The 25,636-nt window shown below is 40.9% G+C and overlaps 2 protein-coding genes across 12 annotated transcripts in view; both read right to left on the minus strand.

Annotated features, from left to right (window-relative positions):
• The window catches only part of prdm16 (PR domain containing 16), a 248,068-nt gene extending 224,980 nt beyond the window's left edge, over window positions 1–23,088 (minus strand). For 5 of the 11 annotated variants that reach the window (XR_015117926.1, XM_086214416.1, XM_086214415.1 and 2 more), the window contains exon 1: window positions 22,752–23,088. Coding sequence is in view for 10 of the 11 variants with exons in the window: in XM_086214416.1 (XP_086070542.1) it covers window positions 22,752–23,000 (249 nt within the window). In the remaining variant the exon portion in view is untranslated. The remainder of the gene's footprint in view (window positions 1–22,751) is intronic. The other 6 variants (XM_086214414.1, XM_086214417.1, XM_086214421.1 and 3 more) reach the window with 3 other exon arrangements.
• Window positions 23,089–23,591: 503 nt separating this feature from the next.
• Window positions 23,592–25,502, minus strand: LOC147256444 (chymotrypsin-like elastase family member 2A). The gene is made up of 8 exons (XM_086214424.1): window positions 25,466–25,502; window positions 25,238–25,326; window positions 25,056–25,153; window positions 24,689–24,808; window positions 24,467–24,603; window positions 24,138–24,283; window positions 23,862–24,014; window positions 23,592–23,609 (listed from the first exon to the last, which is right to left on the minus strand). Exons 1-8 carry the CDS (start codon window positions 25,500–25,502, stop codon window positions 23,592–23,594), a joined length of 798 nt encoding a protein of 265 aa, XP_086070550.1.
• Between the last annotated feature and the right edge of the window lie 134 nt (window positions 25,503–25,636).

Here is a 25,636-nt window from a genome sequence, read left to right on the forward strand (position 1 = left end):
CTTCCTTTTCTTTTTCTCTTTTTTTTTTGGTCGAAGCTTTGTGAGTAAAACAAAATCAACACTAATAAGGGAATAATATCAGTAATTGCATCCTCAATAGTAATTATGGTGATTATGGAGTCCTCTTTGAGATGTTGCTCTGCTCAAGCCATATGTGAACATGGGACAATTATGCTAATCATTCCACAACCATGGATGTAATTCAAAAGTGAATAAAAGTTCACCACCTTGAACAGGCCGAAAGAAAACATGCCCACCCCCCCCCCCCCCCCCCCCTTATGTTGAAGCATTAGGAAGACAAATTTAAAAATCGAAGCGAAGTAAAATCTGGTCAACTGGACGTAAGTTTAGTTGACCAGATTTTACTTCGCTTCGATCTACGATGACCTGGATGAATGAGAACCTACACAGACATCAAGACAAATTTAAGAAATGGCCAGTCAACAGTGTAAGGACTGACCCGTTATTATTAACTGTTTTATGTAATAATTACAATGAAGACTGGCTAAAAAAAAAAAATCAACTACAGTACTTGGAAATGTTGAAGCATTCCAAAGTACTTTATCAGAGTGGCACATAATTAGACTTGGGCAACTTTTATGGGTCATTTTGCCCACTGCTAATGACTCTGCTCTCAGACTCAAACAGACCTATAAAGCAAGCATTATTAAAACGAGGCAAACACAATTAAGAGCCATCAAATCCATCTCAAATAGTACAACTCAATATATTTAGAGAGTGGCCGGTAAAACAGAGAGACAGCCTCTCCTAATGTTTATTGTATGGGTGGCCAGTTTAGTGAGCAGCCCAATACATTTCTTCAGGACTAGAGTAGAGATCCAATCAGGATCTACCGGTCAGATACAGCATAGACCCATTGAGACTGAGGAAAATCGCCCAGGTTCTGTTGTCAATGGTGGGTGTGAACATTTAGTTAAAAAATAAAAAACTGTACCAAAGAACCAAAAAGGGCGGCACTTGAAGATAGGATGGTAAGATAGCAAGGTTGTGTATCTGTAAACACTGTCCTACTAGCAACAGATGGTCAGTAGGATAATCAAGCCACAGCCACTGAAGAGAACTCCAATTATAGGGCATGTCTTTCCAAAAAAGGGTAAGGGGTGCGTGTTTGTTCACTGCCATTTTTGCGGTAGTTCATACAACTACCTGGCATTAAGAAATCGCCTGACTTCGTCAGGCTAAGACTGCCAATGTCTGGTATCACAAGATCAAATGCAGCGCGGTGCCACATCACAACCGTTTTGAACCCATGGTAACCCGCAGCATTCATCGGTGAATATTAATTGAAAGGATTTCCACATTCAGCAGTCAATGCAATCCCACCGATATGTTGCTCCTGGTGGTTGGTCGAATGGATGGAAATACAGCAAATACTGTTCTGAGTTCCCCTCTGGTCTATACAGATGGTTTGGCATGGTGACAACACAAACTGAGCCTGGCACCAAACCCCAACCTCTATTTCATGGTGGCTTAGCACTTTCTCTCTCACTAGATTACACTTGCTGTGTTACGGGGGGTCCAGCCCCTCAGACTGATTTACCAATCCAATGACCAATCCATTTTGCCAAACATCACAGCCGAGAGGTTTGTGAAAGGGAAGCAAACAAGAACTGATCATATATGTCACAGTAACACTCAATCCACAGCCATTTTTATTCAACGCAACTGCAATTCATTTTGAAGGTGCGGCGAATGATCTGTTGATTAGAACCATAACTGCTACACGAGTGCAAGCTGGACTCAAAGAGTGCAGGCTGCGTAATGTGATATATGTTGCACGAGAAACTGTTTTGAGTGTGTGCTTCTCTCTGCGTGGCCTTTCCTCCAGACCCAGGCTGAGGCTCACAAACACATCAAGTGCACTGCACACACCAGACACACAGAAAACACAAAAAAATGGGACCAGAGCCTAGGATTTCCTGGATTTCTCTGCGGGCCTCCTCCTCCACCACATATACACATGCACGATCGGGCCGCACACACACAAACCACACAAGCGGACATGCCGAGATTCAATCGGCAGAGGGACAGGCCGAGGAATGAGGTGACTCACACTGCTCTATTAACTGTAGTAGGAGACATGCGATGCTGCCTCCGTTCATCTTCCCACTAACCACAAACCAACAGTGGAAGTTAAATGGATTTCAGAATGAGAGTGAGCATCACTGACATTTTAAGCAACATACGTGACAGTGCGGCATTCACCATAATCTATCCCCATCTGTGTCCACTGAGATGCCAGCAAACATTCATTTTCTTTTCTCAGAAGAACTCATTATGCTCCTATTATTCTCCAGGGGGACAGAGGAGAATTTTTCTGGCTGCCATGATGGCTACAGTTTGATGATATCGTGACTAATGCTTTACATTATTGTCCTAGATCAAACCTTTTAACTGGAGACAGAAGGAGTAATTAACCAGCAAACAGCCAAACCACCTCAGTTGTATATATAATGTGCACATAAATAGTAAATGGACAAATCTTAAATGCTGGGGGAAAATTGGGCAAAGGGTAGTTTGCTGAGCAGATGACGGTGACATACAAAGACATCATAGAATCACAACTTTCTTCCTTCTCCTCTTTTTTTTTTTGCTTTAATATTTCTTTAACTTAATGTATAAATCAAGTGTGAATGTAGAAAGGAAAATGAAGCTAGCCACAGTTAAAAATTATATCACGAGTCATGCCAGGTAGTGCAAGTCCTTTATATACCAGCTACAACACAAAAATGTGATGCAAAAATGCATGAAATTACCATTTGTCCAATTTAAAATTATAAGTGACTCTCCCTGAGGTTTCTGCTTTTTTTTTTTTTTTTTTTAACTATCAAAGGGGTTGGGGGGGGGGCAGTTTTCCCCCATCCAACAGAGGATTGAAGGACAGTGTTCAGTGTGATTCGTTATTTTGGGCCGTATAGACAATAACTTATTTGAGCTGAAAAGTAATTTGATGTTGCTTCTAATAGGTAAAAAAAATAAATAAAGATGCATTCGCTTTTTAAGATTTACTACAAAGATGCACAGTCTAAAACTCACTGAAGTAATACTTAAATGATTGTGTCTTATTACATATATTATAATGTGTATTGAGTACATTGTAATGAAATATTTTTCCTAGTACTATGAAAAATATACTTGGTCGGACTTTAAATTTCTGCTGTGCAACGACAGTTACTAGTTGATGAGTTATAGATCTGAGCTCATGAAAGTGAGTTTTGGAACCGAGACGACAAGCGAGAGATTTGTAATCATAATATCAAACTTAGATCTGAAATACTCACTTTGACTTTCATGTTGGGCAACAAGATTAATGACTTGCTCACACTTTTTGTCAGTTTTTTTTGACTTGATGTTCTATTAATCAATATAAACATTGAAATGCCAGCGTCCACAAATGAGACAATACGCTTCGCACAGCACGTCACTGTCCAAAGGCACCTAACAGAACCCTCACTTGACTGGTCATTTTTGCGTGTCACATCAAACACACATTTGAAATTTGGTTTAGGTGTGTGAAGACTTATGACAACACATGTATTTAATGACCTGAGAGAGGTAGTGTTAATCTTTCATCCAAAATTCAGACTTAGTCAGCGCAGGAATTCATTCTGCCTACGTTCAAGAACACCAGCAAGATACCGACCATAGCTCTCCATTTACTTTGTCTGCCTGTGTCACATACTCTGCAGATTTATTCATAAAAACCACCAGGTATCCTGAGGGGTCTCTACCCAAGCACAGCTATAGCTCACTTAACCATGAGATTGAGTAGAGTATGCATATACACAGAAGGAATTATTTTGATTACTTATTACTTAACCTGTAATGTATTCTGCCCCTTTATGTCTGCATGTCCTGCTTACCCCCAGCACTACCACCACTCCTCTTCTCCACCCCCCAAATAAATGGAAAAATATTCACTGCCGTGGGCTACTGCTGAACTTCTCACTCTCTGCATCCAATTTGAAGCAGTGCTGCTGTGATGTCACCGGAGCGTCCAAACAGAGAGAGGAAAGGGGAGGAGGCCATGCGGGAGGGAACAAGAGAGAGGAGATGGCAACCTTCAGACCCCAAAGGTCACACTTCTTAACCTCACTGCAAAAAATCCAATAACACTTTATGAATGTTTTAGTTAGAAGTCATTAATGCAGCCAAGCATCTGCTTGGAAAAGAATACAAATGAGGTGCTGTCCTGCTATGCACTTTCCCAGCTTCATACACACACACACACACACACACACACACACACACACACACACACACACACACACACACACACACACACACCTCTGGGCACAACATCCTGATGTTCAGGAAGAAAGTGGCCCCAAGGACCTGGACTCCACAGTGCTAAGCCAGAACCATCTCTTTGGATTTGACTGGCTGCATATGTAAAATCATCAGGTTAAACATCTGGCCCCTCAGATCGGAGTTATGCAGCCATTCTTTTGCAAACTAACTTGCTGGCTTGCAGTACCTCTTACTGAAGTTGCAGCTTAAAAACAAATGCTCTGTATCGACTCAAGCAACTCTACACAACATTCAGACTTTAGCATCACTTATAGCATTATTTGTACCAAGTTGGCACCAGGTAGCAGAGGATGAAAGTGACTTGGTTTCAATGTCAAGGTCAACTAAAATATTCTTTGTTGAAATCATCCCAGAGGTTTTAGCGGCGCAGGTTTCCAGCAGACGTCTGAGTGCTGCAGAGTGGATTAGGCCTATATTTTTCAGATAGAACATTCTTTCAAGCATGACTCAATACTCCTCGACACACTCTACAAGCCGCAGTCCAATTGGTGGAAATAAATTCAATAAAACACAATAAAAAGCCTGTGTTAAAAGGCAAGAGCGGGAGTTTGTGTGTCTGAGTGTGTATTGTGCGCATACATGTCTATGTGGCACAAAAGCGAGTAAGAAGGCTCAGCAGTTTAAATAAGCCAACAGGGTTGTGTACCCTTGTATTTACCTATGTGGAAGCTAGTGGTCACAAGAGAAAAGGCCACAGGGAAGAAGGGAATAGGTGTCGCAGTCACCATGATGATGATGGAGTGTCTACAAATATGACTCCAAACAGGGTCATTTTGATTTGGCGGCAGTACGCAATGGCTGGCCCGTTAACTCCTGACCTTTTCAGTGTGACCCATGGGGGAGGGGTCTCTCTTCCAGGAGAGGACAGAAAGAAAGAGAGAGAGGGGCTGCACAGTGTCAGGCCCATTATGACCCGCTAAAAACTCAGGCTGCTCTCCGGCGAGGAGCCATCCATCATCGGGGCCTCTCTAATCAGCATGTTTGTCACTGTAACTAAACAGTGGGCTGAGCCACATCGCCACGCTATTGGCCCTGACAGGGAGAAATAAATCTGCTGCCGGCCAATGGGCTGCAGGCAGCCGAGCGTGACAGGAAAGGTGACAGACTCTTGAGGTCTCAACTAGTGTGAGATTAAGGGGAACTAGCCCAGACTCTGGGGCGGAGGAAACATTTGAACAGTTTTACTGGTCTTCAGGCAGCAGTCGAGGCTGGGGCTGCAGTAGCGTGGGTGTAGTGAGAATGCTTTTGTCCTCCTCTCTCACACAGGACAGGTCCATTTGTTCAGTTAAGAAGAACTCTGGTTCTCTTTGTCAAAGGTAACAGATAGCTGTTCTGTTCACTTTCCACAAGACGTCTCAGGTGTGAAAATGCTTTCAGTGGTAGTCACACAGGATTCATGCTTCTAATTCCACGGGGGAAACGCTTCTCCGTTACAAAAAAAAAAGAAAAAGAAAAAATGACTGACTTATAGTTCAGTGCATATGCTATTATAATATTACCATTGATAAATAATTATCATACTTTATCATTATCTATTTTCCACTTGTGCTTGATACTATTGTGTGTCTTGGGAAAATGTGTTAACATTGCGATGAGTACGTGACCATATATTAAGGGCAGGGGGGGGGAGTTCTTAGGTTTCTCAGATTTTTTAAAAAAAAGGCCCTCTGGTTATGTTTAATGTGTTTTGTTAAAAAAAAATCATAAAAGCTTTATTTAACCACTTGGAACAGAGACCTTTTTCCCCGCTCACAAAAGTCCAAATTGTGGGCGAACGTTTTCCCTGACAATGCACTGCCGTTTACTACTAGCCGCTTGAAAAAAAAAAATTTCTGGGAAATCTCTGGAAATCACTACTGGCACTCTTACTATGAAGGTTTGATGGCTTACATCATAATAATACTTCTTGCTTTCTACTCTGGTCTTCAGCAAACCTGGCTGGCGGTTGTGCAGTGCTGTACTGTACTCGAACGGTCCTGGATTCCTCCCAAAGACACATTTTGCTTGCAGCCTTCTTACAGGATGAGAACACTAATGCACATCAGTCCTTTCACAGTCTGTCACAGTCTTTTAGGCTGCTTTTCTATCTAGAACACCACACGGAGAAGACTAACAATCCCTAGTTTCTGAGACACAAAACCTGGCTGCTTGTGTGCTGTGAGGGAAATGACGGGAGTAAGAAAAAAACAGCTCCAAGAACGATTCTCTACTGTCTTAATGACATCAGGTTTCTATTTCTTAAGTTCTAGTTGTTATTCTTCGCCTTAAACTGCGATATGATTTGTAAGGATTCATGTTTAACCACAGACCACAGAAATATTTAAGCCTCAAATATCTCTAATCGTGTGAAATAAACTAACCACTGCAGTAGCATGCAAGGACTTCCTTATAAAAAAAAAAAGGATTTGGTCTAATTTTGATTTACATCTTTTATCAAACCTTTATTTCTAGAGCTAGCTGGTACAGTCTCCCAAAATAGTGATGAACGTTCCCTGTAGTGATGTTGTGAGGGGTCTGATTCAGAGGTTATGGATAAAATCCAGGGGAAATGTGCTTTATAAGGCTTATAGAGAGTAATTCTCACAGTGAAAAAATATCCTCAACATTCGATCTATAATTTCTTTGTGTTACTAGCTTATAATTATTTAATAAGAAGTGTGTTCTTTCTTAACAGCATTGGTAGTAACACAGGATTGGATTTCACACTCAATGGCTTACAGTGGTGGCGGCAGCAGCGGTGGTGGTGGGTTGCTGGGGGGGGGAGAGAACATGCATACACTCATTTCTGCAAAGTAAAATGACACTATATCAAATCAAGCATTTCCATATGTGGACTGCTGCTGCTGTTGTGGGTCTGGCAGAACAAGAGGCACGGCAGCAAACCAGAAGATGGGCTGTGCTCTTCATTTTTAGTCTGGGGCATTCTGTGTTCTCTGGAGCCTCCTACTGAGACAAAACAGGAACTGTCTCTCATCCCTTACCACAGGACTGATATGGGGCCATAATCCACCATTGCTCCTCTAGTCTATACCTCCAACACTTACAGTGTATTTACCAATTCTAAAACAAAATTGATTTATGATGAAAAAAAAACAATTACTGACTACATGGAAATGTTATTATCAAATCATTTTTAGCCCCAATCTCCTGTGCAGATGAAGTCAGTGTTAATCACAAAAATGTAGGGTGCATGAGTATGGGAGGCAGACTTACTTTGAAAAGTTAATAACTTCTACTTCACCATTAGGCATGGGAATTCAAACCATAAATCTCAAGGGCCCTTTAGACTTGTCAGGAGGCCAGTGTAGATAATTGGGTGGTGCTCTGCCATATTGGCCTTTCTTCTACAGTGGTGTTTGGTATACGAGGCAGCCACATGTTATCAACCATTCACAGCGAGGTCAGCGTGGCGCTCTTCACTCTCATCACGAGTCGTCTCTGTGGTCACAAAAAAGCACATCCAAGAGAACATTTGTGTAGCCCACAATTTTCCAAAGATGGCAGATTTTTTTTCTTTTCATGGTAATAGAGACATTACCGCTTCCTCCTCCCATCTTAAAGAAATTAAATTAGCCACTTTGCCGCAGTGTGGGTCAGTGGCTCAGGCAGTGGCCTTTTACTGGAAGCTCCCCTTTGCCAAGCTTGTCTTTACAGACGTAAATTAGTCCAGGGCTGCTTGGCTAAAACATGTCAGGGGCTAAACGAAGATTGAGGGATGAGGTCGAACAGGGGAGACTGAGGAGCAGTAGGACCGGTGGAGTGGAGAAACTCTTGTCCTTCACCCCCTCCCTTACTCACTCATCCCCCCTCCACACCCAAAATAAAGGAGGAGGGGACCTCCACTTCTCCAGTACATGAATTGGCACAAGTTAGAGCTCAGGAAGTCCAGGAGACGCCTCTGCCTGCCCTGGGAGTGAAACCTAAAACCAGTGACATAGCCAATACATGTCATATTCTCTCAGTCATGAATGGTTTATTTTCCGAGGAATTTCAACCTAAAACCTGTTCTTCATAATTATCCTGATTTGTTTGAAAAACCAAGGTGGATAGGTCTGACCCAATTGCCAACAAGAGACCACTGTTATATTTAGTAGTTAAAAAAAAAAAAGGCTTCAGAGCGAGACATTTTTAACATTTGCAAAACAATGACAGAATGTCTTGATTTGCAGTGGAAGCATCTCAGAAGTTGTCATCATTTCTGAGTCAAAGTTTTAGTATCTCTGCTTGAAAACATATATGTAAAGGGGCATCAACATGCATGATGTAAAGGCAGTCGGAGTCAAATACATTCAGTCTGAGGGCCTACGGGTGCTTGGAGCTACTCCAGGTCCTGTTCTCCATCTAAATAGCCCCCGGTCATTGAAAAAGGCCAGATAGAGTCGGATCCAACTGCTCCCTGCTTTTGGCAGAACCTCACGTTAGGCCTCAAGGAGACATTTTTATTTAAAGGAACAACAAGAATTACTGGACATTCTCCCCAAGCTGTGCTGAAACAAATTATGGGAAACATGTTTTACCATGTGCCACTGAAGGGTTTAAATCGTCTATAAAATCGGTTTCTTCTCATTTTCAATAACAAACAAGAATCTTCTTCTGTCAATTGCAACAAATTATTACTGACGTGCTACGTGTCTTCATATCAATATCACATCATAACTTCAATCTCAATTATGACTTATGATTATTTGATGCATTTTCTTTTAAACAGTCCTCAACATTATATGAAAAGGTCAGCACTCTGAAATACAATGAAATATCAAAGGGAAAGTAATTTATTTGCCCAGTTAACTGTAATGAGCAAGATTATGGAAAAGGTTCGAAAGGTTAGTTTTAATACATTTTTGGTTAAATACCTCCACCCAAAAAATCATAATCATCATCACAATTCATCTCTTAAATCTTTTAAAATATGAATAATTTCCCATCACTGCTTGGTGATGCATCTGTGTTACAAATGTCCTTTCTGTTCCATAATTGATCAGCAATAAACGATATCAGCTGGGTGTCATTAAAATAATAGCGAGACATAAATTATTAGTGCCATAATACAATACACAGGACATCAGAAAAATCCCTGGTGTCCAGTATCATTTACACAATATTTGGAAGTTAAAGCAATTATCATTAAAATCACCTACATTGTCAGTCTCATTCATTCGTTGCTGTAAAACTGCTTCATGTTTCAACACCTTCAGCTTCAAATCTATGTGATCTAAGTTGTATCAAACTGTAGATTTGCTTACAATCTGGCTTTTCTACACTGACCTCTTCAATATGGATATAAAAACAAACATGTTCAGGATTCATACTCAATCAAAATTTGTCTACCATGATCCACTGGCTGGCGGGACACAGTTTTGCATAAGCATGCAGAACTGCAGATCAAAAAACATTAACCTACACAGTGTGCAAAACAATGATAAAATTAATATAGGAATCCTATCTTTGAAGCTAATAAATGCATTTGTGCCTTTAGAAGTTCTTTTTCCTCTGTTAACACGAAGTTAGTGAGGCTTGGTGTGGAATGGGGAGGGGGCTGGAGGGTCTCCGCTCCTCTGTTTAAAAAACCCTGAGGTATTAGGGTGGACTAATCTTTAAAAGGTTAATTTATTCATAGAGATTTTGACAGAGATGTATGGCTGAACCAACATCTCAGGCACCTCTTCCCAGAGGGAGATGACTTGTGCAAAGAACAGAGAGGGAGAAAGGGAGAAGAGGGAGGGGGAGTTGGGCAGAAAGATGGAGTGCAGAGGAGAAACAGAGTGGGGAGTCAACATGATATAAACACAAACACATAATTACCTCATAGGGACTGACAATGACTCTGGCCTTTAACCCAGTACACTCCAAGCACTCCAGGAAGGGGAATGTAAACCCAATGTAAGCTATACTCTGCACATGATGTTTAAATAATAAAAACAGACCATATGTGTATGATGTGAGAATTTGGTGCTTGGAAGCATTTCGAGTTTTTGTCTTCATTTTCTCTATTGACTGTTAAATATTTAGAGAACGACAAGACGAAAGGAGTTGGGGGTGGCTGTGCGCAGCAAAGAATTTCCCCATGATACTGATTTTTTCATTAGAAATGAGTTTGTGCATGGGTGCTCAGTAAAACCTGAATTTATTTTTAAAGGCAGGCACATGATTTTATTTTGATAAAAGCATTGTTCCTACTTTTCCTCCCCCTCAATGATGGAAACACGTCCCTGTTCTCTACTGCACTGGCACAAGAGCTAGAGTTCAGACTTCAGAGGGGTTTTTTTTTGGGGGGGGGGGGGGGGGGGCATCAACGTATTTTTGTCAATACTATCAATTACTGAAAGATGCCTCGTCATTCAAATACCAAATTTCAATACCTGAAGAGTAAAAATAAATTTCTACTTTCATATTGTGGAACTTCTTAAGTGGAAAAATACTTATGTGCTGAAACTAGAAACCAAAGAATTGAAACATAACAATTACCTCAAACCATTTTGGTAAACTGGTTTATATTTTCAAGGGATTAAACTGTTTACAGTGTGAAAATGCCAAGGAGCTGAAAACTAAAAGCAAAAGATTTTCACCAAAATACATAATGTAATTTTGGTTTTAGGCAATATAAAAAAAAAGCTTTTGAACTGGTGGGGAACTTAAGGTATGGGTTAATACACTGTTATCAAAATTCTTTGAACTAACCAAAATCAAAAAGTAAGTGTTTCATTGTGGCACTATCTTTAGTGTTAAGTTGGAGGCCAGTTGATTTTCATAGAAATGACAATACGTTGACTCTCTTGATTTCAACATTGGTTGATAGCCTGTGATTGTTCCGGGTGGATCCAACTGAAGCCAGTAAGTCCTTAGCAACAAGTCTGTTGGGAAAGGCCTTGGACAGTGAGGAGTCAGCGTCCCTACGCTCCCCTGCAACTGTCCTTGAAAGAAGAAGAAAGAACAAGGCATGATGGGAAGCTACTGAGAGGAGGAACTTTGCTTATATATGTTTGAAAGACACTGAGACTGTTCAGTGCAGATGTAGAACTTTGCCTGTACTCCGTGCTGCAAGCAAAACTTTGAATTAATGGTTAGGGTCTCTGAGAATTTTATCTTGTGTGTTGGGAAATTTTGTGGTACTAACTAACAGCAAAAATACAGTCTTTATCCTACAGAAATAATTTCCTGACAGCGTCCTTTGATTACACTTCACTTGTGGCCACAGTCTCATGTATAAGTTGCAGCACCACTGTATGCATGACAAGCACGATGGAAAAGACCCAACAAGACTGGGAAACAATTTCCGTAATTCAAATAACCACATATTGCATGCTTGAATTATGTCAGAAACTTTAATAGTTACCTGTAAGATCATATTTATCCTATTAAAAAGGTGTCCGGTTGAGTAAGAACTCAATGGTAATTTGAAGGAAGGTTTTCTGACAGATTTGTATAATCACATTTAAAGGGAGAGAACGGAAAAGGCATAACCTCTGACTAAACTTAATAAGTATCAGAGCATCATTTCAAGACCAAAACCACACAGCTTTATATTAAGCCAAAGAAATTGGAACTGTCAAATATTTTCAAAGCATCAAATCATTAAAAATATGTATTTCAACTACCATTTAAATGAGTAGTTAAGTATCTATAAGCTTGTGCGGTGATACTTTGTCATGTCACGACTTTTTGTCCTTTGGAAAATCATATGCAGAGCGAGCACTTTAGAGCAGATAGAAGCAGACAGCAGGAATGGAATTGCATGCATGTAAACCCTTCGGTTTGAGCTAAATGATGCTGAAAGCAAAACATAGAGATTTGAGACTGTCAGTCTTTTACGGTGAGTGGTTTTTTCAAAAACATTTCAAGACTGTGAAAATAAACAGCAAATGCTAAACAATCAGGGCCTTTGCAAGGTTATGCCAACAAAAACCTAAACACGTAAGGGGGCTGATGTGGCATTTCATACAAAGGGCCCGCACTCTAGAAGACGGCAAATGAAGTGATGCCTTGTAGACTCCATTTACAACATTTATGGGAAGTATTAGGCTCATCAACTCAGTTTAGAGTGCTCATATTGAGTGACTTGAAAACATTCTGCACATGGGTGAAGGCATATTTGTTAACATTTTGCAACATTATCTTTTTAATGGCAGGTCTCAACAGGAGTTCCCAGTTAAACGCCAAATCATTCTCCATCGGACATTAAAACACCAACGTATCAAATATATATTTTGCAAGTTGATCTCTGTGAGAAGTTTTATCCTCCAAGAGGCCGTGTATCACAATTTAGTGTCTTGTTCTTTGCCTGGTTTATCTCATGTCACATATGCAAGCTGTTGCAACCACACTGCTGGCCACTAAGTACCATGAGAGGAAAACAACATGATCTGAATGAGACATTCAGAAAAGACAAGTGGACATGATGGAGAGTCAAGACAGCAAAACTGGAGATGGTCATTGACCTAAAGAATATTTATTGCAGATGTTGTGTTTATGCAGAGGAGAAAAAAATGCATTTGCCATTTCTCTGACATCTACCGCAGGAAACAAGTGTCAGTGCTGACTTGTCGTTGAGCAATGCATTCCACCCTCTCATCCTGAGGAGCTTCCCTCAGTGGCCACATCAAAAGAAAACTGTCATGTCAGCAGAATTCACTGGTAAGAATACAAATGTTAATGTTGAAAAACTATCTCCATGAATGAAAAAGTTGATGATGTCATTAGGTGTTAACCCTAGCAACATGGATCTGCAGTACAGTATCACACAAGCTTGACCTGCACACCCTGTGTAAAGAAGAGGAGGAGGTGGGAACAACTCTTAACTTCTCTTTCACCTTTCCTCTCTCCTTTGCCCAGACTTTTTGGACCATGCTGGTCTCTCACCCTCCCTGTCTCTGCAGTACCCTTGCTCTGGGCGCATCTAATTGAAAGTGATCTTGGGCTGGAGAGTTCCGTTTCTTCTCTAATCCCTCCACTGGGGGAAGCTCACATGGTCTCAATTACCCCCACCGCACCCCAGAACACTGGGTCCCCTCTCTCCTCTCTATCCGTCTCACCGGCCTGCTCCTCTGCCAATGCACCGGCCCAGGTCCTTTTTCAGCAGTTTATGTTATTAAGCACACACTGCAGAGTTCCTGTCCTTCACAGAGGCCTGGAGATGTTATCTCCCCGGCCGCCGTATACAGTTACCTCCAAAATATTCCATAAATTAGATTGGGATTGGCAATTCGTAATACAGAGGTGGAGGATGAGGTGGTCAGGGATTGGTTAGGGATGGGAGGGTTTGGGGGTGAGGATCAGGGAAGCGTGGAGTAAGTAATAGCATAGGAGGATCCCCTGGTGTTTACACTGGATGAAGAACCACTGGGAGGTATGTCACTGGCAAAGTGAAGGTGAACAGAGAAGCAGAGGGTGCTTAAGGGCTTTGGAATAAAGAGGAGGGGTGACTCAAATCCAGTTCCTATTTGGATAGAGAATATCTGAAAACAGTTAGACTGGGCATTTATTGGGCTTAGGGGAGATGGTGGTGGGGGGGTGTTGGGGTTATGTGCGGTGATACACATGCATCCCCCTCCAGTAATTAAACAAAGCTGTATTTAGACAAGCGACTTTTCAAGCCCTAAACAGTTCTGTCAATCTGGAGAGCATGGAGAAAGGTCCTGAGCAGAGACATCCATGGCCAATTAGATTAGGAGGAACCTGTGAGGTCTCCAAACAATGGGCTCTCGGGGGATCTGCAATAACACAAACATGGCCCCTGACACACAGCTCTGGAGCTTCAAAGGAAACCATTATCAGTTTTGGCTGAAGCACTTAAAGATGGATATTAAGGCCACATCCACCCTAATAAGGTTTCATTTAAAAACAGTTCTGAAACCAAAGCTCCATCAACGCAAGAGGTTGAGCACCATATTAGAATGGATCTAGGTCTATTGTACACATCTAAAAATGCATATCACATGACTTTCCCCGTACACTGCACAGTGAAAAGCTTTGCCAACTCAATGGTGTCTCTCCACTGTGGTCCTACGCTGAAAATACTTCGGAGAAAAATAGGAAATTTTTTGGACAGTGAGATAAAATTGATACTAAAAGTTGCCAATACATTAGAACAGTGCCAGGAGCATTAAACATTGACAGAGGAAGGTGTGGCAATGGGAAAACATACACACTCAAAATTAACAAATCCGCAGAATACAAATGGGGGACAATGTGTTTGGTAGAAAATAACAATTCCAAGATGCTTCACTACAAGCTCAGTACTTAGTGTTTGGATGTTATCAGAACACAGGAAAATGGTGACAGTTACTCAGATTTGTTGGATGATGACGAAAACCTGTTGTAACAGTCTATAACCATTGGTGGTCTTCCCTCCTCACTCAATGAAGGTAATATAATGTGCAGGTAATGTTACACTGAACAAGTGCCATCGGGTTTGCTGTTCTACGGTCGCAGTATTTTGACAAGGACTTTCAAAAGGTTTTTGTCATGCCTCTAGAATACCTGTACTGTAATTCATTACACATGCTAAATGTTAGGATTGGGTAAAAAAATTCAATTGGGTCAAATTTTACCTAACAATACAGTATTATCATCTGATTAAAAATTACATATGGGTTTGAAGGACAATGCCAATTTGCTGCTATACAGTTTCCTGCCACAAGGGGGCTTGAGTGTGCAGTGCACAGCAGAGTCTTCAAAGATTTGCATTTTGAGGCCCTGAAAAGCGAAGAGTTGTGTGGATGAGAGGCACATACGGGGTTTAAGTTATGGGTTTTCAACTGAAAGAAGAAACAAGGCAATTTTGCATCCAGACACATGTGGCTGATTGAAGAGCTTGTTTGGCAGACAAGGATGAGTTCATGATTATTGGCTAGTTTTAACCATCAAACGACATACACATATGCAAGTAATTTCTGTCTTTACAACTATCTTAACCTCATGTCCTTATTATAACACAGATGAAATACTATCATGGCAACCAAAACCTCTAATAAAACATTCAGAAAACTATGATGTAGTAACTTTTAATGTTGATTCAGCCAAGCAGTCCCCTAATCGGAGCTGGAAATAAGTATTATAGGTTTGAGGCATTCAGCTAAACTAACTAAAACTATGAGAAAACATTAGCAGGAAGAGGGGAAATGGGGTCACTGGGTCTGGGTCAAGGGTTCAACCTTAACCTTGGGGGCTGCCTGATCTCAATTCTGTTACTAGCTTAATGCATGGCTAATATAGGGCACTGTCCCTTTAATTAGAGCTGACCTCCTAGGGACCCAGTGAGGACCTCATGTGCTGAGAAGTGTGGGGAATCTAGTGAACAGGAGCTCTTACCAACTTGCTAATTATCACAGTCGACATTAGTAAAACTTTAATTAAGGGAACAGTAAAACTTTATTGGACTTGGAGAAGAACACCAAGGGCCAGATGTATAAATGTTGTACATGCACTAAGAAAATGTTTTCAAACCACTTATATTGTGAGAGAGGGGATTTAGACAGTCTTTTTATTGAAACAATATCATTCAACATTCAAGTGTCCAGTTTAATAATTAGTATGATTTTTGCACAGCCATTTCATAGTGTGAGTGAATATATTAGTATGTCTGTAGCAGCAATAATAAGGTTTTGGATTGAATTGAGCAAAATATTCATACCATTTTTCCCAAATTTGGAAAAAAATCATTTCGCAAACAGTTTCTCTGTTCAAAAAGAGTCCATAAATCCTAAAGATACAACAAGACTGTTTCAGAAGTTATGGAAGGCTCAAAATTTGTTTTTGTATGGCTTTTTTCAACTTTGCTTTAAACTACTATGACAATCAACACCTAAGTTTTACCTTACACCTGCTCACTAGATGTTGTACAAGCCACTGGTGACTAAGAGGCCCCTCCAGCAATTGGTATCTTTTAGACTGTGCAATGCAATATTCTTAGAAATGTTTCATGTAACTGTTTCACTGGTTGTCAAATCAGCCATTCTGGATTAAAGGTTCACTGTGGAGGTCTCTTCTACTTGCATTCTGTGTTATTTTAATTGTACATACACTACAAGGGAAAAGAAGTAGCACTATGGCATACAGGTAAGGGGCATTTCCAAGCAAGCTTGCCTTTTGTTTTTTTTTTCCATGTACATACAGCAGTATCGAGGGGCAGTGGGCTAGCTCAACACATGGAAAGATGCAGATTCAGGCTGACGCTCATCTGAAATTCCTGACCAGCGCATATTGTGCAAGCTCAAAGTCCATTTTGTTGCATTCACACCATTGTTTCAGAATCAGGTTACCCAGGCAAACAATACATGACCCTGACCAACAGGTCTCCTGAGGGATGTGAACAATATCCTCAAAATGGTTCTCAACATTAGCTATGTGGTAATCTGTAAGGTTTCACAAAAAGATTTTTTTTTAAAACCCCTAAAAAAAAAAAAGAAGGTCTACACCCTTAAGGTAAAATCCTTGATGTCCACAGCAAGGATGAGCCTTTTGACAAATAAATGTCAATTTCATATATCTATATAGCTATGTATATATCTGTCTATACACACACACACACACACACACACATATACACATATATATATATATATATATATACACACACACACAGACACACACACACACACACACAATATAATCCAACTATCAAATCATATTACAAGTTTATCTGATATGTTTGTCATGTCAGACAAATAGTTAAAATTGTTTGACGCTCAGGACCAATATTCTGAACATCAACTGGATTATCTGACATGATTTTGTTGAATTTGGAACATCAACTGGACAAAAGACGCCATTGGAGCACATGAATCATAGTATTTATAGTAATCATAGTATTACATATGTTTATACAGGGTGCATAGCTGACATTACAACACCACAATTTGTCTTTGCATACAGAGTAATACGCAATATAATTGCTGACTACCTTTAATGTCAAATTATACCATTCTGTTGTCTCTAAAAAAAAAAGTGTCATGAAGACATTTTATGTTGCACTCAGGGGTCACCGAAGTGTGACCGACAAAACATCTTTCTTCAATCTCTTCCCTCACACACCCCTGTCACCCAAAGCCTTTTATCAGGAATATGTTCTATTGATTTTTGTGTATACTAATAAACAGAAAGTGCACAGGACTCAAAAGAAGGATTCATTGAAGTCAGAAAGGAGCCTCTGATGATCGGGCACAGAATCCTGATGTTGAGCTGTAGAGTCTGCCTGCCTGCGTTTGTCTGTCCTCCACTCTGGAACATGTGGTTTTGGTTACAGAATGTTATAATGCTCAACAATGTTTCTGCCTTGGAGCTCGGCACACTGCATAAAGACTACTTTGTCCCCTGATGCCCACACGGGAGAGTCTGCTTCACTGCACACTGACACACATACACACACACAAGGTGATGATGACATCAGCAAGGCCACTGAGCCCATGTTGATAAAGTTACTATTTTTCCCTTGACAGTCCTACTTAAATATGTAGTGCATAACTTTGAGTCAAAACTAATATTTGCATTTGCACTGTGCTAATATTGTCTGCAGTACCAATGCATGCAGAAAGCAGCACATGGCACAACCAATTTCCAGACCTATGACAGAGGAATCAGCACATGTAAGCAAAAACAGACATACTACCACACTGAAACTACTAAGGAGCAGGCATACTGACTATCCATAAACCTTTAATAAAAGCAATGATAAAAACTGAAAAAGTGGAAACACATGAGAACAAAAACTAAATCAAACTTGGAACTGCAAATTATTGAATAGAAACAATGGGAACTCATCAGAAAATAACCATGAAAAATCCAAAGTCTGTCTCGCAGATACATCTAAGCTCACCAACATGACATCACACCCAGCCTTAAGATGGGGAGCACTTGGGTTCAGTGGCTCTTTGCCCCAGTCTGCTACTTACTCTTGCGCAGCATTATCAATTATATGGTCATAATGCTACTAATTGCTCATACTGACAGTTATTGTCATATACTTTTATTGGTCTTGTGCAATATTTCTATCCTTTTTTTGTGGAATATCTTCTATCATCAGGACAGTAAAGAAATGAAAAGCCACATTCACACCTTTAATTTACAACTCAGTGTTACACACACACTCATTATATATATATATATCTATATATATATATATATATATATATATATAGATATATCAATCACACACACATATATACACATACATATATACACATTTATAATGTTTTCTTTACTTATTTCATATACATTTCATATATTTACGCACGTTTTTATGCTGTTCACTCACAATTGAGCATGAAGTCCTCTAGGATTCAGAAACAGCCACCAGAGTTTTACAAGAAAATCTAACTGTAGTTAATAAATTGACTGTATTTCTATAGCACCATTCTACCTTAGTGGTACTCAAAAGAACTTTCCAACATTGCCTTGTTCACATAAACATTCATAGACTGATGAAGGCTGCCGTGCAAGACACCAAACCTCCCATTAGGTGCAACCACAAGTTGAGTATCTTTCAGACAGTGATGGGTGAGTGTGAGGATCAAACCAACAACCTTTCAGTCACTGGACGAATACTCTTCCTCTGCTGCCCCAAACTGTGATCTCATGGCCTCATTTGAATTAAACAGCACAACCAGTGTGAAGTCAAAGGCCGCGTAAGAGTTGGAGAATATGTGGCATTAAGTCACTGCAGTTGTCACTTTGCACACCTAATCGTGTTCCTCAGAACCAGAGTGATGGTGAACACAGGTGCATTGACTGACCTGATGCAGAGGGACCACTTAACAGAGCCGCCATGTGCTATGTCTAAACTCAATTTCCCACCCTGGCCAACAAGACCTGACTCATGCTGAAGTTGCACACATTAGTATGAAACTTCATTAGTTTTTAACACAGTATTATAATATGTAAACAAAAAAACGATAACTAACTAAAACTGTATTGTGAGTTTACAATACGAAACTGAAAATTAATTAACTGAAATTATAGAAAAAATGCCCTTCGTTTTAGTTTTTCTGAATATGTTTGTGCATAGGCCTTTCTGGTTTAAAAATGAGTTTAATTCATTTCCCCGTCTAGTTTTACGACAGTCGGCCGTCACATCGTGCGGCACCATGAGCGCCGCCTGACGTATACAGCTTGTTTACATGCTGCACAGTGATCTGTCTGCACGCCACAATGGCTATGGATACACAGGCGAAAGTTGGGAGAAAGCGACACAGTCCAATATGGGATGCATTCCAATATGATAGCGAGAAAGTCAAAAGCAAATGCTTAATAGTTGAGACGGACAACAAAATATGCGGAGCCCTTCTCAAGGGAAAATCCCAACTAACCTGAAAGCCCACCTGAAAAGCGTCCATAAAAAGGCATACAGTGAGTACCTTGAAAGGACAGCCGCTCTGAGCACCGTAGAAGAACAAATGCCACTGCCTCGCGAGTTAGCACAGGGACGAACAGAACCATAATGGATTGCTTTAATCGGCCAGAGTAACTGTTGGCTCGTGAACTCACAGGAACCTCACAAGCGTGAGGACGTATTGGTGAACGTGTTTATTGACACGGGGATGTCACACACACACACACACACACACACACACACACACACACACACACACACACACAGATTCCTTCTTAATGCAAGGACTTCTCTTCTTTTTGTTTACCATGCTGGACAGTTTACATTTATCATAGAAAAGCTAAGCACATCAGCATCCAGCTGAGTTTGAAAACTTTATCAGCTGTCTGACTGTTTACTACGTAAAACATGTGCACTTTAAATGTCCAAAAAGTTCACTGTCTTCACTTTATTGTGTCAAATACAGCAGATACTGTGTTGATGCTACTTAACTGCACTGAACTGCCAAAATGCTGCGCCTGCATCGAGTGCTGGGCAGTCTAGTTAATTCTTTATTTACATTTGCACAGCGTTAATATTGATCAAACCTGCAGAGTTTGTGTTTTTTAGTTTGTTCATGTCTTTTGCAGTTTGAGCGCCCTGAGACTACTGGGATTTATGTTCTTATGTATGGCTTTTTGATTTGTACCAGGCACAGTTTTGCACTTAAGACTATCTTTTGGACTGTTATAGTTCTGTGGCTCATTGGATGGTTGATTGTCCATCAGTAATTGAATATATATATTTCAAAATGGTATCTTTTGTTGAGTTTTTAATTACACAATACTTACCTTAACCTTTTTTAAATCCTGCACCTGAAAAATATGAAAAAACTAAAACTAATAAAAACTAAACTAAAACTAAGTGTTTTCTCAAAAATAAAAACTAATAAAAACTAGCAAACCCGCTTTAAAAACGAACTAAGACGAACTAAATTGGGGGAAAAAAAAGTCAAAACTAACTAAAACTAAACTAAAATGAAAAGTCCAAAACTATTATAACCATGGTTCACTCTGGACGGGTAGCCAATCCATCATAGGGCCAACACATAGAGACAGACAACCATTCACACTCCCGGCCACACCTACGGTCAATTTAGAGTATCAATCAGTCTTGTCCCCTCTTGATGTCTTTGGACTGTGGGAGGAAGCCGGAGTACCAGAGAGAACCCACGCAGGAACAGGGAGAACATGGAGACTCCACACAGAAAGATCCCGCTCGAATCCAGAATCTTGTTGCTGTGAGGTGGCAGTGCTGACCACTGCACCACTGTACTGCCTGTTTTTTGCAAATGAATAAGTTTTTTTTTTTAACTTTACATCAGAATTTTGCCACCCATTCAAAAAAAAAAAAAAAACAATGCCTGGATCAGAATCACTAAATGTACAAATGATTCAACTGAGCTTGAACTTGAAAAGTCATGCACAGGCTTCTCTCTCTCAATTCATCACAGCGTCCATCTCACACCCAAAATATTTTTGCCCACTTCCTGAGGCGAACAACATGTGTAGCATTCGGTAGCCTTCTAACCCTGGACATGGTAACAGATGGGCGCGGATCAAAGCCAAGCCAGAGAGAGCTATCCTGGAATTCTTTGGAGTGCCAAAAACATCTCATCGCCGCAACAGAGAGGTTGAAAGGTTACATTTGTTCAACATTACTGCTGGTTGGGTACAATGCATGCAACGTTAACCTCACACCTGCTGGTGTCCCACACTCAGGCGGTCACTGCTGCAGTGCAGGCTGTTTGTGACAAATATAATCTGTTCAGTAGCAACACGGATTTTTGTCATCCTGAGTCGACTTTATTGTCATGTACTCAGTAAGAGCGTCACATCCGCCGTGCTTCCCACGATACCAATGATTCCCATGACACACACGCGTGTTACTTAATACTGAAACATTTCCATTATGAAATGCTGTGTGTGACAATAATCAGGTCTTAAGCCGACATACAGTCAAAATGTTTGTCATATCAAGTGTTTTCCTACATGCAGTATAATGACGCTGTGAACAACTGGTCAATTTCTGCTCAGTGTGAGGACTATAATGCAGTTATCTGTCGCCATCTTGTGGCCAAATAATAAAATTTCACACAACAAAAAAGAACATCGCACCCAGCCCAATCCATAAGTACTGGCTCTACGTTGACATATGAAAATAATATGAAGAGAAATTGCTATACAATCTCTTTTTCATATTTCTTGTCTTAAAATATTCCGTTGGTCATTTATTCAATGGTCCAGATGATCAGTTCTATAAAGAGCTTTCGAAGTTTAGGGCCTCACTTTTAACCACGGTCCTTCACTTCAACAGACATGGTCACGGTAAACACACTCTAATACTTTCGTAAAGGTTCACATAAAATTAAACTTACAAAAAAATGCATACGCTGTCTTACAACTTAAAATAATAAATACAGAATCAAGAGTCCTCCTTCTCAACCAGGTTTGTCCCACAGCTGAATGGGTTGGGAGCAGATGCTGACCGGGAGGGGAGCCTTTCTAGGGTTAACACGGAAATGAAGCTTCTACCTTTAAGACCTAGTCGACAACGTTTTAGGTGCTATACACTGATTTAAGACACACTATACAACACTATACACACATACATAGATATACATACACACATATAAAGCAAAGGCTGTTCATAGAAGACAAATGTCTCATTTTGGGGCTTTTAGTTCATGTTTCTATCTGCTACAGAGGCACAGACATAACGGTTTAAAGGAGATGTTGACATCCATCAAGTGTTTCACAAACCCTCAATTATAGTATGACGTTGACTAAAGCGTCACAGGGTGGGTTTTTTTGGGCGTTTTGGGTATCAAGTAGGTAAACAGAATGACATAGTACGGATGGATTCGACTAATATTGTTGCTCAAACCTCACTCACACTAAGGCAAACTAACGTTTGATACTTAGTTTATGTTTGGACGCCAATGCAGCCAAACAAAAACAAACAGGGAAAAAAATAAACAATTACGACGACAACCTACGAACAAATATCAATGAGGAGCCTCATAACAAACACAGATAATACATAGGAGACAGCTTACCATCCAGTATCTTGACACCAACCCAGGAAAAAGTGATTCTTGGTAACCAACGACGCCGTCATGAGTTTGTTTGGCCGCCCGGGGTACCTGCACGAGCCACGCGCGTGCTCCTGTTAGCATGTGGTCCAGGTAAGCGGAGCTAGCTTGGCGACAGACGCGGAGCTTGAAGAAGTTGGCGGGGCCGCAAGATTCTTCCTCCTCCTCTGCTGCTCCTGCTCTTGCCCGTTCTTTTAAGCGCCCCAGATTCATACGTTGTCTCCATTTTACCGAACACCGACAAAAAGAAAACTTTCAGTGAGCAACACGTTCGTAAGAGAACGCCAAACACCTGCACGTCAGGGTCAGAGGTCACGATGATTGGCGCTCCATAGGAGAAGGGGTGCACACAGTCTGTCTTGATCTAAATCCCATGTACTGGAATGAAGAAACTTAATGTAAAATTCATACTTTTGACACTTATGTTTAAGTGAATTTTATAAAAAAAAAATACTTTCCTAGCTAATTATAAAAGTGATGTGTGTTTTCTGTGCTTCAAAAGTGCCATGATGCTTACTTTTATTCCAGTTTATGTGGTTTCCTGTCACATGTTAAGTTTGCATTTTATTCAGACTTTTTTGTGTGAAACTAATGATACAAGTGAGAATCTGGTTGAATGTTTACTTAAAATGCCCGTAAACAGTTAAGAGTCCGATTTTTAGTAGGTTTTCGAAGAGGCTGGTACTGCTGGTTAACGTCACATAAATGAAAGGTGTATCCAGATTTTGAAAACACAGAAGATGACCTGTGACCCCAAACTCTGTTTATTTGATGATCAGGTGCAACAGACATATAATCAGCATCTCAGTAGCTGGTCATCACCTGGAAAATAAAAAGCAGGGGGGGAAAAAACAGTTTTAAAATGCTCCTCTAGAGGGCACTGCAGCACCTACAACTCTTTATCACATTCTTTACACTGTACAAGCAGTAAAATGAAACCAGGTCTCATCATTGCATTGTCTCTAAGGTCAGTAAACAATGAGTAGCTTTCAAAGCATCTGGGTTGAGCCTACATGAATGAAAAATATGTCTAGTGTATAACAAGATTTTATCATTTAATCTTTTTCCACTTACGTTGTTAATCCAGGGGATGTAGGCACTGACCCTTGTGAACACGGAGGGCTTCATGGGGTAGTTGCAGCCCATGCTGGAGCCAAAGCTCACCACACCGTGGACGTCCCAGGAGCCATCAGGGTTCTGACAGTTCAGGGGGCCACCAGAATCTCCCTAAATGGTGACACAGAAAGGGAAGGAAATTCACAACAAAACTGTTAATAATTCAATATTCAATTTAGGGTGCATACTTGGGGGTAATGCTGGGAGTTTTGTTGTACAATCAGTTTGACTCACGTTGCAGCTGGCCAGGTCTCCGTCTCCTCCAGCGCAGACCATGTCAGTGGTGACCAGGCTGCCCCACCAGTCAGGTCTGGAGCAGGTGGAGTAGCCAACCACAGGGAGAAGGGCCTGCTGCAGGATGTCAGCGATGGGACCTCCAGCTTCAGAGGAGAACATAGCGTTCAAATTCAAGGCCAAAACAAGGTGCTCATGAGTTGCAATTCAGTTATTTTTCATTCACGTATTTGATTTTGAAATTAAAATCAGCAAGCGGAAATGTAAGATTTGATTCAAGCTCGTTGACAGGTAACAGTCACTTCATATATTCTATGAAAGGAGCTTACTCCAGAGACGCCCCCAGCCAGTGACGTAGCAGGGAGCCCCGTGAGACAGGATCTCCCCAGAGTTGGGAAGACAGGCAGCCATGATGGTATCAGAGAAGGTGACAGGCATTGAGAGCTTGATCAGGGCAATGTCGTTGCTGGAGCAGGGATGTGCACGAGACAAGGGAGGCGTCAATAAAATAAATCTTCAAAAATGATGTCTAGATGAGATGGACTGTTTACCGGATTCTGTAGGAGTCCCAGTTCTCATGAACAATAATCTTGGATGGACTGATGGCGATGGAATCACCCTCATCGTACTTCAGGTTGTGTTTTCCCAAAAAGACTCTGTAGGTGCGGCTGCTGCTTAGCCGCAAAAACACAGATATACAACATAGTTAGGACAAGCAGTACTGCATTTCTTCTACCTTTAGACCTCTTATGGGGCTACTGCTTTTACTATACAATTAACAGTCACACTACAATAACAGTACAATTATAATCAGTTGTTGTTAAATTGACCATAAATCTACTATAGTAGCTCTGAGTGTTTTACTTATCAGGCTGCAAAAATATACAATCAGGTATACGTGTGTACTTGTGGCCTCACCCGATGCAGTGAGCAGCTGTGAGGACCCACTGGTTGGAGATCAGAGTGCCACCGCAGGTATGGTAGTACCTGCTGCCGCTCTTGTACTGCAGAGACACCTGAGGAGAACAATGACAGTGGCACATGGCTATTTGGGCCAGAGGACTCATTGTTGAACTATAGGAAGTGGTAACGGAGCGTACCTGCCAGGGCCAGCTGTTCTCACGGACATCCTCTCCACCGACCACCCTGGTGACGATGGGGGGATAGGTGGGCAGGCCACACCCGTAGGCTGGGAGACAAGAGTTCAAAGCAGGGTGCTTTATGACAGCGGTGGTTCCAATCATTTTGGGTCATTCATGGTTGTTTATATCTGAATAGTTTAGACTACATGTAAACAAATCTGAACATTTGTACGTAACATAACTTACCACCGGCAACAAACAGAGCCAAGACCACAAATTTCATTGTGACAGTCCAGTAGAGGCTCAGAGGGACTTGCTCCTCCTTATATAGCTCATAAACAGACATGCCAGAGGGCCCCTGTCCCGAGAGAGGCCAAGAAATGCTGGTGGGAAAAATAAATCAACCTTGGAGATAAG

Source organism: Aulostomus chinensis, chromosome 9 (genome assembly GCF_037954235.1).
Source record: "Aulostomus chinensis isolate RoL2024-O1b breed Wild chromosome 9, RoL_Achi_v1.0, whole genome shotgun sequence".
Classification (NCBI taxonomy): Eukaryota; Metazoa; Chordata; class Actinopteri; order Syngnathiformes; family Aulostomidae; genus Aulostomus; species Aulostomus chinensis.